The 15,392-nt window shown below is 44.1% G+C and overlaps 1 protein-coding gene across 1 annotated transcript in view; it reads left to right on the top strand.

The window, feature by feature from the left end:
* LOC103600881 (glycosyltransferase-like protein LARGE1) overlaps nt 1–15,392 on the top strand; it is a gene marked incomplete at its 3' end in the record, with an annotated part of 143,705 nt that overhangs the window by 24,688 nt on the left and 103,625 nt on the right. Inside the window, exon 5 of the mRNA XM_008585213.1 lies at nt 13,180–13,303. Within this exon, the coding sequence (XP_008583435.1) occupies nt 13,180–13,303 (124 nt within the window). The remainder of the gene's footprint in view (nt 1–13,179; nt 13,304–15,392) is intronic.

The raw sequence follows: 15,392 nt of genomic DNA, 5'->3' as shown, positions 1-15,392 counted from the left end.
CCTGAAAATTGATATAACCTTTTGGAAAGATATTTCGTAGTATGTGCCCAAGGCCTTGACTGCTTAGGGACTCAGTCTTAAAAAGGTGACCCTAACTATAGAAAAACGTTTAATGAAATACAGTTTATAATCATAAGCATAAAATTGGATAATATTTTAAAACAGTAAGAATGAATAACGGGACACACTCTTATAGTAAATAATGTACTCCATTGATTTTAAAAAATATTTTATAACATGGAGCAAGGTTTATGATATAAAATAAGTGAAAATGGAATTCAAAATGGAATACATAATGTGCACTCCAATATATAAGCACATGCATGTGAGCATTGCATATACACAGATACAGCGTCAAAATACAGGGGGTAAAAGACTAGCAGAAAATACATAAAGAATGGGACTTCTGCATGTTGTGTTTGGGTGGTACAAATAAAGGTAATCTTGTTTTTGTTTTCTGTGTTACATATATTTTTTGTCTTGTCACTATGCAGTCTCTATGGTGAAGATAAGAGGTGGATGAGAGAAATATATACAAAGTATATGTGGGGAAGGTTTATTACCTAGTAGAAAATAGCACAATACCTGTCCGTGTCACGTTGATGAAAGGATATTCAAAGAAAAATTGGGGGAATGCCTGTAACTCCAATCCCAATTGCAAATAAACTGGGAAATATTGCTGCTCTTCAAGGAAACCAAGCTTTTAGTGAACAGAGAAAAAAAATATTTATTTAACTAAGTGTTTACCTCCTGGGCAGGAAGGTGGATCAGCTTGTAAAAATTTAATATTTGTTTGCTAGAGTGATCTACTTACTCTCAGACTCTACAGCTCTGTTGGCAAAAGAAGCTGGGTTATTTCCCTTACTTTGCATATCAAGCATTTATTTTTGTTTTTGTTTTTTTTAAACTTTGCTTGTGCCCCGAAGAACATGGAGGATAAAAGAACCTATTTGGGACCAGTATCTGCCTCTTATTGTCTTGTTGCTTATTCAGGCTTAAAGTCATTATAGAAGCAGTGTCTGGCTTATGGAGGGAGGAGCATAGACTCTGAATAAAACAGAGAAGCAGACCTAGGTGTGGTTCTGCTCTTGCCATGTCTGAGCTGGGTGACCCTAGGCAAGTCACTGTACTTCCTGGAGCTTTGGCTTCATGCCCCAACCTGCCATACAGGCCTGTTTTGAATATGGAAAAATATACTTTATGTAAAACTTTTCTACGTTTTATTTATTTAACAAATATTAATGTAGATCTCACTCTGCATCAGGCTAAGTGTTTTTCAGGTATTCAAATGGGATGCTGTTATTATCCCCATTTTACAGACAATCAAACTGAGGACCAAAATATTAAGTCATGGCTCAAGGTGACACAGAGAGGATGGGCAGAACTGGTTTTGAACCTAGTCAGTCTGGCTTCAGGGTCTGAGCTCTTCATCAGAAAAAAGAAATGACCATTTTTACTATCATTATTCTTTTTTTTTTTTTTTCCTTTTTGTCTTTTTTTGTGACCGGCAACAGATCGCAACCCTCGGTGTTGCGCCCGCACCTTGCTCAGCCAGTGAGCGGCCGGTCTGTATGTGGGATCCGAACCCTCAGCGGGAGCGCCGCCGCACTCCCAAGCGGCGCACTGTAGCAGTGCGCCACCAGGCCGGCCCTAGTATCATTATTCTTATTTTTAATTTTAATCATCATTTTGGGTGACAGTAAGGACATTGCTGTCACTACTGTGATCTTCATAATTATCTTTATCCCCCGAGGTATGTATTTTTGAGGTTCTGAGTATAGAAGTTTTTAAAGGCCTAGGTGTCAGTTTTTCTAGTACGACTTAAGAAAGCAGTACGGGCAGCTGTTTAATCATACACGTGGACGAAACCAAAGAGAATTAGTTCTGGTAGTTCAGATGCTTAATTTCATGTGGGCTGTTGCATTTGAACCTTATCCCTACCTGCTACAGCAGTTGCCATTATCCACACACGTGGATGAGGAAGCTAAGGCTCAGAGGGGTTCACTAGCTTATTCGAGGTCACAGGGAAGTGTTTGTCCAGGGATTTCAACCTTGGCTCTGCCGGGCCCTAGAACGCACACTGCTGTTACTGCAACATGAGGGATTTTGATTTTTCTGGAAGGTTGCTCTGTTCTTCTCCCATGGAGAGCTTTTCTGACATGATACTGACTTGTGCTTGAATCTTCCCATGTTATCAAGGCCACTTGGCCTCCCTCAAATCAAGGACTCGTACTGAAAAACCCTCATTCTGGCTGCTGTGATTTTCTGAAATGAGTTCTATTAAATTTCTAAGCGTAACAGATTCACCGAGCATCCAACTTGCTGTCACAGGCTCTCTCTTTTTCTAAAAGTGCCATTGCATTGTAAACTTAATGATTAAAGATTATTTCAGCTCATATGTCCTTATATATTTTAAGAAAAGCAGACCCTGGATTGCCTTGTTGGGACTGTGACACTTTCCAGACAAGATAAGAAGAAAAGGCAGGGAAAAAGCAATGGTTTAATCATCTTTGCCTCTTTGTAGTGCCTTATTTATTGCATCTGAACCTGGAACAGAGAACTGGTAAGGACACCAAAGGCAGCAGGAGCGTTGCTCATTAAGAGCGAAGTCTGCAGGTTCTGCTGAAGAAGAGGCACACACTAGCTTCCGTCTTTGCTGTAGAAGCGTGGTCTGGTCTGTCTCTGCAACACGTTTGATGTCTGCAGCAATATCTGTGTTCTAACCCAGGCAGGCTATGTGGGACCTATTGTATATTAAGATGTGGACCCAAGCTGGCCTGTCCTGGCAGAAGTCTGTTATGGGCCCAAAGCAGTGCTTCCAAAATGCGTGTGTAACTGGTGACTGGCATAAAAGACTATTTCAGGTGTTAAGCAGATATAAAACTAAATTGCCTTGAATCATATATTGAAAAAATTATTCCTTCTGAATGGGTTCTTATCATCTTCAGTTGGTAAAATTCACTTTGGTGTCAATATGTCTTTAACATCTGTCTAATTATTAGAGGATAATCTCCCTTTGAACAACAGAGAATAGGATGGAGGCTCGTGCCTTTGGCTGATTTTGGAATGTGCAGGGCTCTGTCATTAGAACAATTTCTTACCTTCCTAAGCTAGGAACCAAATGCAAAATAAGACCTGGAAGTCACACATATAGAGAATGAGATAATCTCCCATTTTGCTGTTAGTCTTGAGTTGTAGAATATTCTTTCAACTTTGACTGCAATCAGGCTGTCTCTTATGTCCCCTTGAATTGGATTTACTTCCCAGTCCAAGGCTAGCCTGAACAATTGTGGGCCTTCCCAGTTTCTCAAAAAATTAAGTATAAAGTATCATTAAGCATGATAATGATTTAAAGCAAACCATGTATTACACAGCACAGCCCCTTAAGGAAAGAAGCCCAGAAACAGTTGAGCAGAGCAGGCCTAATTCCATCTCCCGTACTCAAACGTCAGACTGTCGTCTCAGACAATTAAGTATCAGAATGTAATTCATATCCTATAAAACTTACTCTTTAAAGGTGTACAATTCAGTGGTTTTTAGTAAATTCACAGAGTTGTGCAGTCATTACCACTATCTACTATTAGACCATTGTCATCACCACAAAAAAAAAAACCCGTACCCAGTAGCAGTCACTCCCTGTTTACTTCCTCCCCCATCCGCCACCTACCAGTGATCTACTTTCTGTCTCTATGGATTCACCTATCTGGACATTTTATGGAAGAGGAATCATAATATCTTGTCTTTTTTGACTGGCTTCTTTCACATGGCATAATATTCTCAAGGTTCATCCACAATGTAGCATGTATCAGTACTCAATTCCTTTTTATTGCCCAATAATATTCCATTGTATGGATGTACCACGTTGTGTTTATCCACTTGTCTGTTGACAGTCACTTCAGTTGTTTCCACTTCTTGGCTATTATGAATAATTCTGCTAAGAATGTTTGTGTACAGGCTTTTGTGTGGGTGTATATTTTCATATATTTTTGAAATATAATTAGAAATGGAATTGCCAAGTAACTCCACAATGGTACTTTATGCTTAACTTTTTGAGCAAGCACCAAACTATTTTCCAAAACAGCTACATCACTTTATAATTCCACTAGTAACAAGTAAGGGTTTCAATATCTCTATATTCTTGCCAATGCTTTTTATTGTCTGTTTTATTTTAGCCATCCTAGTGGGTATCCCAATGTATCTCATTGTGGTTTTGATTTACATTTCTTTAATGATTAATGGTGTTAAACATCTTTTCATTTGCTTATTGGCCATTTGTATATTTTCTTTGAGAAGTGGCTGTTCAAGTCCTTTGCTCAATTTTTAATTGGCTCTTTTTATTGTTTCAGTCATAAACAATCTTTATATATTGTGGTTACAAGTCTCTTACCAGATATATGCTTTGCAAATATTTTCTGCACTCTGAGAGTTACTTATTTTACCTTCTGGATAATGCCGTGTGAAGCACAAAAGTTTTTCCTTTTTTTTTTTTTTTTTTTTTTTCGTCTTAAACAATATAAATTTATTTTGTACAATTCTGGAGGCTTGGAAATCCGAGATCACGGTGCCAACAGGACTAACTTCTGGTGACAGCCCTCTTCCTGGTTTGCAGATTGCCATCTGCTTGCTATGTCTTCACATAGCAGACATCAGAAAGAGACAAAAGTGTTTTGTTTTTATCTATTTCTTTTATTGTTTGTGCTTTAGATGTCATGTCTAAGAAACAATTATCCAACCCAATGTTAAACGATTTACCCCTACATTTTCTTCTAAGCACCTCTATATCTAACTTCCAAGTAATTGTAACTGTGAGGGCATTTGGATCTCTTTGGTAATTGTCCATTTGTCCATTTGGTCATTCTCTTATTATACAATTACTGGGTGGCATATGTAATGACAAGGAATAAGATTATGAACATATAAAGCTCCCAATGCCAAGCCTTCACCTAGCGGGAAATAGAGAAGTAAGTAGTCAGTAGATTATTACAAAAATCTACATTAAGTTTCAAGCCTGGAGTTCAGTGGGACCTGCTAAGAAGGCATCTGACCTAGTGGAAAGACTATCTCAGAGCCGTGGTGTCTAATCTGAGAATAGTCGGTTAGGCACAGTTAGTGGGCAGCGTGTGGATGGTGTGGGAAGAGGTGACAGCGTGAACTCCAGCCTGCAGGAGAATGTGGCTCATCCCTGGAGCTACACCTGTGACCAGGCACTTTGTAAGCACTGGGGTTGTAGGCAGAGTAAACAAGCTAGAAATGGCAGTGTCGCCTAGGCACCTTACCCGCCTTTGTAAATCTAGAAAAACTCTACCCTAGACAGCTCGCATTCTGGAGGGTAGGAGATAGACCTGCAGGTGAATTTGGAGATTTCCAATACTAATAAGTACTAGGAAGAAACCAGATGGGGCAATGGGATACAGAGTGATGGGGGGGTGGGGAGGATGGGGCTGCTTTGGATGAGGTGGCCATGGAAGGCCTCTCCGAGGAGGTGACTCGAGTTTATTCCTGTGGGAGGAGCAGGAGCTGGCACATGCAGAACTGGGAAAGAAGATGGCTGGAGGAAGGACTGTGAGGCATGAGCTTTGAAAGGTGGGCAGGGTAAAATCAGTGAAGGCCCTGTTAGCTCCATGTGGGAGTGCTTTGTCCTGCTGAACCTGCAGCTGCGAAGGAAGGACTGTGAGGCATGAGCTTTGAAAGGTGGGCAGGGTGAAATCAGTGAAGGCCCTGTTAGCTCCATGTGGGAGTGCTTTGTCCTGCTGAACCTGCAGCTGGTATCACCCCAAAAGTGGTGGCAGGGGAGTTCCCACAGGGAATGCCCTAAACCATCCCGAGATGGGGCTGGTTACGATTCCAAAGAAAAAAGCACTAAACGCCAGCGTGATCAGTCCAAAGCATTTATTTATTAGGGCAAGTTCCGTGCAGAGTGCTGCAGCTTCATCCTTGTGAAGGACAGCAAGGGAAAGGGGTGTTCTATCTAGGTATGTCTGCAGTGGTGGGCAGGGGTTGTGTGTCAGGGTATGGAGTTGATATGAGCATTTAAGGAATTTGACTCAGGGTCAAGGCTAGTTTCTTTCAGTGTTTTGGACAACAACAACCTAGATACCTTTATCAAGGCCCCAGTTTGGGTTCAGAAGCCCACAGTTGGGTGGTTATAGAGCTGTCAGGGCACTCTGATTTTTGTTTACGCCAGCGTGATCAGTCCAAAGCATTTATTAGGGCAAGTTCCATGCAGAGTGCTGCAGCTTCATCCTTGTGAAGGACAGCAAGGGAAAGGGGTGTTCTATCTAGGTATGTCTGCAGCGGTGGGCAGGGGGGCATGTATCAGGGTATGGAATTGATATGAGCATTTAAGGAATTTGACTCAGGGTCAAGGCTAGTTTCTTTCAGTGTTTTGGACAACAACAACCTAGATACCTTTATCAAGGCCCCAGTTTGGGTTCAGAAGCCCACAGTTGGGTGGTTATAGAGCTGTCAGGGCACTCTGATTTTTGTTTAGGACACGGGGATACTGGGGGTTCCTACAGGGAGGCTGTGCTTTGTACATTGAATAGTGAGCAGGGGATCGTGTGATCCTTTTAGAGAGAACACAGGATTTAGAGGATGGAGGATATATTGGAAGAAGCAAGACGAGACAGAGAGAAAAGAGGGAATATATTCATGCATATCACCAAAGGTTGAGTAGCATAACGATAGCTAACACTTGCTAGGTCCTTACTACCTGCCAGTCCCTGTTCTAACTTCATGTATTTCATATATGAAGTCAAAAGTGCTTCATATATTTTAGCTCAATTGCAAATATTTTCTGCACTCTGAGAGTTACTTATTTTACCTTCTGGATAATGCCGTGTGAAGCACAAAAGTTTTTCCTTTTTTTTTTTTTTTTTTCTTTGTCCTGGAGGTCTAGGATACCGCAGTGAATGACACGCAAAGTCTCTGTCCCCACAGAGCTTACATTCGAGAGGACAGACGGGTACTAAACAAACACTCCACCAATAATTAGGAACTAGGTGTGTTAGGAGCATTGCAATTGGGGCCTTCTTGATTCTAAGGGACCCGTGGGGCATGAAAAGGAACCATCTGGTTGGCAGTAGGATTTATAAGTTAAAGCTCAGTAGAAACATTCTGGCTTACATAGAGGTTTCAAGGAAGATGGTCTGGGTAAAGTTGTCAAGGGCTTGTACTGTGGTTTGGTGGACCTTAGAGGAGAAGGACACTGACAGGAACTACAGTCTGGTGGTCCCAAATTCTCGTGATGGTACCAAAAGTGGAACATTACGAGAGCCAGCTAACTAACCAGTTGGCTAAGCTGCATCTCAGGACTTGCCATGGACCGGGTGTGTGGGATGTGGGACAGGTGTGGGGAGAAGCCCAGGTGATGCTGCCATGTCTACTTGTGAGGCTGGGTGAAAGGTGCACTTTAGCCCAGGCGGGATTCAGGAGGAAAACCACGTACGGTGCTAAGAGAGGGCAAAATGATTTCTGTTTTGGAAATTGATTGAGCCATTCATCAATGAAGTCACTGAGAATAAAAGTGAACCCCTCCTTAATATGCCAGGTGGTGTCCTGGAGGTCTAGGATACCGCAGTGAATGACACGCAAGGTCTCTGTCCCCACAAAGCTTACATTCGAGAGGACAGACGGGTACTAAACAAACACTCCACCAATAATTAGGAACTAGGTGTGTTAGGAGCATTGCAATTGGGGCCTTCTTGATTCTAAGGGACCCGTGGGTCATGAAAAGGAACCATCTGGTTGGCAGTAGGATTTATAAGTTAAAGCTCAGTAGAAACATTCTGGCTTACATAGAGGTTTCAAGGAAGATGGTCTGGGTAAAGTTGTCAAGGGCTTGTACTGTGGTTTGGTGGACCTTAGAGGAGAAGGACACTGACAGGAACTACAGTCTGGTGGTCCCAAATTCTCGTGATGGTACCAAAAGTGGAACATTATTAGAGCCCCTGTGAGCATTCCACCTGACAGGGTGATGCAAGCTGCTGGTGGTTAGCCTGCCTTTGGTGGCCAAGTGTCAGCAAACTGCTGGGGTCTCAGTGGTCACCTGGGCTGGGGGCCCCGTGCATCCTCTGATTAAGCATTTTCATATTCCTCTGAGGGAATATGATATGAGGGAAGCTAATGAGGCACACTAACCATTTCGACACTGCAGACACCTCATATTGCCCTAAAGAGGAGGTAAATTTCTTTCTGGATTTACTATCCTTTCTACAGAGATCCTTTAAGTAGATCAGAAGGAGACAGACATGGAAGAGGGAAGCCCCGTCCGAACGTCTGCAGCATTTTTCTCGTAGAGCCTGCTCCTCTTTCCCCACACTGCCCAACCTCTGCTCTGTAACCGGGTTATACCTTCTGGAATTACAACTTTGATCTGCTGCTAGCTGAGCCTCCAAACTTTGTCTGGCTCTCTTTCTCTTGGAGAACGAAAGTCGCAGTTCTTAAGAATTCACGCACTCTGGGCTGGCCTGCCCTTGGGACTTAATCTCTCTTTTTTCTTTTTATGCTCCCCATTCCTAGCATATAGTGCATGTCCATGACTGTTGTTGTATGATCCTCCCTAATAAGACTTTCACCAGCGTGCTCTGTACTTCCCACCTCTGATCCCGCAGAATGCCTTCTTCTACGTTCCGTCCTTCCCCATCCAGAGGTCCAGTTTAACTGACACGTAGTCCATGGAAACCTCCCAGGTTCCTCACTGTCTAGGAGTGGTCTCTTTCGCCCTCAACTTATGTACCTTTTGGGCTCCTTTTTGCAGAGCCATTCTGTATGGTTGTGCAGATTGTGCAACATTCAACTCTTAAGAGTACCCTTCATGTCATTGTCCAAGTCAGTGTATGCAGGTGGCTCTTTGGGAGGTGGGCCGTGACCAGTCTGTGCAGCTGCACGTGCCAGCCCAGCTTCATCACACTTCTGTGTTCTAAGGTTCGTGTCGTTTTTTTATTCTGTCTTTCCCTACCTCTGCCAGATTGTAAGCTTCCTGAAGAGAGAACTCCCAGCTCATTCTTCGCCTGTATCCCTGCTGCGCCTTTTATGTGGTTACACCTTAATAGCTCTTTGTTGGACATTTATTCGTTGAACCCAGTTTTCTGTCTATAGGTGGGGGGACTAATAGAAAATACTTTACTGGAAAGGTGGTGCACAAACAGAGAAAATAGCAGTCTCATAAGTTAATATCAGTAATAGTTAACACTTATTGAAATCTTACCATATACCCGGTGGCACTTTTTGTGTGTGTGTGTGTGTGTATAGTCTCACCTTATCCTCACAATTACTCCACGTGGCATTGCTTACCATTATTGTGCCTATTTTGAAGATGAGGAAATTGAGGCCTAGAGAGATGAAGTAACTTGCCTAATTGTGTGTGTGTGTGTGTGTATAGTCTCACCTTATCCTCACAATTACTCCACGTGGCATTGCTTACCGTTATTGTGCCTATTTTGAAGATGAGGAAATTGAGGCCTAGAGAGATGAAGTAACTTGCCTAAGATCAGTCAGTAACACAGCCAGGGTTCCAACCCAGACATTCTAGAGCCCAAATTCTGAACTGTGGGTACAGAGTATGCCGTCAACCGTTTTTACCTTCTTACGGTGGTGCTCACGGTGACGGAGGAGGAGGGCCGTCGGCTTTCCTTTTCTGCTGCAGGAATGTTTACTGAGGCTTCATTACTTGCCAAGCTCTTTGCTGGGCATGTGGATGTGGAGGAAAAGATGGTTGCTGTCCTCAGGGACCTCACAGTAGAGACAAGGAGCAGGTGTTTGAATACGTAGCACCGTACTACACATGTGCTACACATGGTGGATTAGCTTTTCACACAAAGTGCAGAATTAGCAGGACAGAGATGCAAGGAAGGGTTCAAAGAAGGTTTCTAGAAGGAGATGACTTACAAAGGGAAGGATGAACAGGAATTCACCAGGCCCCCAGGTAGGGAGAGGATATTCCACAGAGAGGAAACAGCACTAGCAGAGATGCAGACGAATGGGAAGTGTGATGTGTTAGAGCACACATGAATAGCTGGGTCTGTTTAATATTGTCACCCCAGGGCTAGAATTAAGCTGTTCCTCTACTGTGGATGAAAATGCAAGTTGACACCTATGCAGGCTTGCCTTTCTCCATTCTCTGTTGTGGCTCCTGTGACATGGGGGCCTGGTTTTGCCAAAGCTGAGGGTTAAATGGACCATCTGTCTGCCTGATGACTTTGTCTTGTTGCCTCTGATCTGGCCTTCAGGTACATCACTGGCCAGTGGGCAGACACACCACTGTCCCCCACGCCACCAATCATCACTAAGACCCAGTGGCCACTTCTTACAGAAAACTTCTTGCTGAGCTATGAGGGAAGTTGTGGGGTGGGCATGCTCCTTGCCCTGAGTACAGACGGTTTAATGGGAGAATTTGCAGTATTTGGGCAATAGGTCACATGGGGAAATTCTGCAGTGCTCGTTGTTTCTTTGATTCATTTATTCAGTTTGTCACTCTTAAGCACCTGTTATGTGTCTGGCAGTTTGGCAATGGATAATACTCGTAGCTTTCTTCAGGTCTAGACTCATCCAGCCAGCAGTGCCACCTGGCTTTGCCACCCCCACCTTATACTTGGTGTTCCCAGCCCCCAACTCATCACCTTCCTCCAGTGTACCTTTCTTGTTGTATCCCCTGTCCTTAAGACATTACCACCAACCCAGGAACCTCAGTGTCACTTTCTGCTTCTCCCTCTCTGTTTTCTCCCATATTTAAGATCTGTTCTCCTACAGTCCTTTAGATCTAGCTCCTCTCTGCTTTTCCTTGGATTCTGTCTTAATCAGATCCTCATTTCATATCTACCTAGTGTAATAATTTCCTAAATGACATGTCCACATCTATTGCCCATATCTGTTCACAGTCCACTGGCATCTGTCCATCCAATTCATTTATTAAACTCCTACCACATTCCAGGTGCTGAAATGTTGATTATGGGGCTGTCTATGAACATACTAACATCCTTAACCTTGCTGAGCTCACAGTCAAGCGGGGATGTAGACAAGTAAGCAGCAGTCACTACCTAAGGATGGTACATTGGGTACGTAGTGCTGAGATCACTGTCAGTTAGGAAGGTCCCTGACCCAGACGTGGGTGGTCAGGAAATGATTCTACGAGCAAATGAATGTAGACCTGAGAACGGAAGGCAGGGTAAGAGATCACCAAATGCCAAACGGGGAGGGTGAAGGTGGGCAGCACTGTGAGCTCCATGAGAGGAGGGACCACGTGTCTTACTCACTGCTGTGTTTCCAGCACCAGCTCCTGGCCTAGCAAACAGTGTGTGCTCAATAAGTGTTTATTGAGCAAATGCAAAAGGGTTTCCTGCAGTGCAAAACAAATATGCAAAGACCCAGGATGGGCAGAGAGCACAGGGCATGGGAAACTGCGAGACGTAGTGCAGGGCTGGGGGCTGCTGCACGCGAGGCTGAGAGCTGACAGCAGGTCACATGGCCCCCATGCCCAGCTGACCATTCAACTAGACTTTCATTGCACGCCCATCCTACTCTGGGCTCCCATCCTCTCCTTCTCCATTCCAGCCCTAGAGTCCCTCTCCCTACCCCACAACTGACGTACCCTGGGCCCCAGCAGGGTCTCCTGTTGCTCTCCGTGGATTGAGTTCCCTCTCACTTTGCTTATCCTTTAGGGCCCGGCTCCCCTGTCCTCTGACACAACTTCTGAACCAGTCGGAATTAGCCCGTCTTTCTCTGTACTCCTGTAGAGCTTGGCGTTCTTCCGTAGTCTTTATCACGTTCTACTCTTATTCATATTTAACTATGGATCATCTGTCTCTCTGAATGGTCTGAGCTCCTTGAGGTCAGGGGGCCAGGTCACTGTCATCTTTGTATTTCCCACAGTGCTTTATTTCCAATAGGTGCTCATTTACAGTACTACAATTTCTGTTGCTACTTTCAGTAGCACAATCATATTTATGATAGTAGTTCTAGATTGAACTACTACTGTGGGCCTAGCAGGTCCCAGTAAGGCATATCTGCTATTTATTATTATCCTGAGTTTGTTCTTGATACATCATATATTAAACTTATTATCTCATTTAATTAATACAGTAGCCTTATTAGGAGGTTTTTCTCAACATTTTACAGAATTAAGAAATAGCAGTTCAGGGCCGAGCCCGTGGCGCTCTCGGGATAGTGCGGCACTGGGAGCGCAGCAGTGCTCCCGCCGTGGGTTCGGATCCTATATAGGGATGACTGGTGCGCTCACAGAGCTCACTGGCTGAGCACGGTGCGGCCAGCAGTTCAGGGCCGAGCCCGTGGCGCTCTCGGGATAGTGCGGCACTGGGAGCGCAGCAGTGCTCCCGCCGTGGGTTCGGATCCTATATAGGGATGACTGGTGCGCTCACAGAGCTCACTGGCTGAGCGCGGTGCGGCCGGTCTCAAAAAAAAAAAAAGGACAAGAAACAGCAGTTCAGAGGTATAAGTGACATACTCAAGGTTCTCACTAATAAGTGTCAGAACTAGATTTTTGAATCCGTTTCCATTTGACTCCAGAAGCTTTGTTCTTGTGTGATGCTGGTTGGTATTTTGGGTGCTACCTCAATCAGGGCTGGTTGACTGTGGTTGAGTAAGTAAAGGCTGTAGAAATATTAAAAGTGAGGATAAGCAGATAATCAGTGATGAGAGCTCCAGGTGACTCCTTCTTTAATGCCCATGTTCTTTTGGAGAGGAACAAGCAAAAAACAGAACTTATCACTGTGCGGTGGGAGCAGATCTTGCCAGCTGCCCACCACCAGTCTAAAGACTTGGCCCTCTGTTGATGTATTTCTGCATTTAATGCCGATATGTCCAGGTGGTAGGTATGAAGTCTTGGCCAAATTATTATACTTGCTCTACTTAAGATTTTTAGAAACATAAGTGCCCTAATAACAAGTAGGGTAGTTGGCTTGAATTGGATGTCACCAACAATTTTACCCTCTCTGGTGCTTTGTTGTCATCTCTCTGAAATTCTGAGGCTGGGTAATGTGTTTTCTCTCCTTTTCAGCTCTGACATCCTCACTGGTGTGTACTGGTTTGGTAACATACCTGATTTACTTTCACAAATGATGTTAGAAACTAGCCCCACCTTAAGAACTGGGAAAAGTATTTTTGTAGCTGGAATTCAAAAGCCTTAACTCTACCCGTGACTATTCCTGCTTTTGCTCCCCACAGACGAAACCCTCTGCACTTCCACCTCATTGCAGACTCCATCGCAGAGCAGATCCTGGCCACACTCTTCCAGACCTGGATGGTGCCCGCTGTGCGTGTAGACTTCTACAATGCAGACGAGCTCAAGGTATGGGCAGACGGAGAGGCACTGCCTGGTCTCCTCTAGGTGGCAACTTTTCTTGCTTATGGTTTAGTAGACTGTAGCAGTGGCAGAAAACTCAGCTCCTAACTGAAAATGTGCATGCTATAACTAAGGTGGTTTGCCACCTGAATCTGATTTTATGACCAAAAGCATTAAAGTAACCAATCCGTTATCACCGAATCCGTGTTGGTTTGTATGGTTCTGGCACCCAGGCCTTCTGCGGAGGCTGGAGGCTATTGGCCTGTTTAAAAGCATTAAAGTAACCAATCCGTTATCACCGAATCCATGTTGGTTTGTATGGTTCTGGCACCCAGGCCTTCTGCGGAGGCTGGAGGCTATTGGCCTGTTGTATATCTGAGGCTGGTCTACGATAGCTATTATCTAGAGGATTCTGTTACCCAGTGAAGTAAATGCTGAACTCAGAGTCTGGTGAACCTGGGTTTTAGTTTGTGTATTGTAATTTAGTGCTCATAAGACACACATTAAATCACCTCCCTCTGCTGGACCTGTTTTCTCATCGGTGGAAATGTGGGTATAATATCAGCCTCTTAAGGTAATTAAGAGACTCAAATGAGAGATTACTTGTGAGTGTGCTTTAAATAGACTATGCAATGAATATTAGGGATTACATTGGGCTGGAGGATTTCAGTAAAATGAAACTCATTTGGTCATGCCACTCCCTTGCTTTATATCCTTCCGTAGTGCCACTAGGCTTGTGTCAAGGTCAAGATTTGTAGTCTGATTAAGAAGTCTTCTATATTCAGGCTCTCGACTCTACTTCCAGTCTCATCCCTTGTCTTTCCTGCAGAATTTCCCTATCAGCCAAGTAATAGAGAACACCTCTGGTTCTCTTAGCCCTCTCTTCTATGGTTGGGTCTTTGCTAATGCTGTTCCCTCTGTCTGACATGCCCTTCCACCTATCTTGTCACAGCTCTTACTCATCCTTCAGCTGCACTGCCCCCTTTCTCTTAGAACCTTCCCTGACTTCTCCAGGAGAGAGGAAGACATTTTTTTATTCACTTATCTGTCTGTTGGAACTTTCTTAAGGAGACACATCTTACTCTGTCTTTCTAGTATATAGTAGGTACCTTGTAATGCTGTGGATTTAACAGATTGTTATTATTAGAGGAACATGTAACTTTGCAGAAATGTGTTGATGCTGTGTCTCCATTCACCTTGGGAAAGACTAAACACTTAGGCATGAAGCTTACTTTGGCAAATTGCTTGTTCCCAACCTCATAAAACCATTATCTTTTCATTTCAGCCCTGTAACATTTTAAATAGATCACGGAGATGCCGGCCGGAGTTTCTGATTCTCATATATTTCAGGCTCTGAGGTTGATCGAGATGTTCAGAATTTAGCATTTGGGGATTGTTGTGGTAATTTGTGTGCCATTCCAATCTATTCTGAGCTAAAATTGATTAACACTCTTAAAAAGGGAAAAACAAAATTTAGCAAATTGCTGTGCTAATTAAGGTGAAAGCAAGCCACTCTGTCTCCCAGGGTCTTAGCGCCAGCACCGTGGGGAAAAGCAACGGGAGAGGAGGAGGAGCAGCTGGCGCAGGAGGACGCTTCTGCCCCCTTGCTTGCCTTTCTTTTGGCAGTCCTGTGCCATGTCATGCAAGCCTGCTCCCTCCACTTTTAAAAAGACACAATGTGGTTGAGGAAAAAAAATCCAAGTTCAAATCCCAGTTTGCCGCTGAAGAACTAACTGGCTCTGAGCCTTGGCTCTCTCTGCCGTTTAAAGGGTGGGGACAGTGTCAGCTGCTGAAGGAGAGGTGAAATAAGATAACTCAGTGCCTGCAATGCAGCAGGTGCTTGGAAATGCTCTGCTCCCCTTTGCAGCCAAGGCCACATACAACTAAAAATGCTCTTGATAGTGTGGCCTGTTATGAAATCCATCGACAGTTGGGAGGTTGAAGAGGAAGGTGCTGTGGGCTGTGATCTGCTCCTGGGAGCCTCAGGGCTTCCATGAGGTCTTGGGTGAAAGGGGAAAAGGAGGGAACGGGCTGATGTTCTCAGTGTCCCATGCCCACTTTAATCCAGGTCGACCAGTTGTCCATTATTTTACAT

This window comes from Galeopterus variegatus, unplaced genomic scaffold (assembly GCF_000696425.1).
Source record: "Galeopterus variegatus unplaced genomic scaffold, G_variegatus-3.0.2 Scaffold3496, whole genome shotgun sequence".
Classification (NCBI taxonomy): domain Eukaryota; kingdom Metazoa; phylum Chordata; class Mammalia; order Dermoptera; family Cynocephalidae; genus Galeopterus; species Galeopterus variegatus.
Note: the sequence above shows the minus strand (reverse complement) of the source record. Positions and strands in the feature narration are given on the sequence as shown.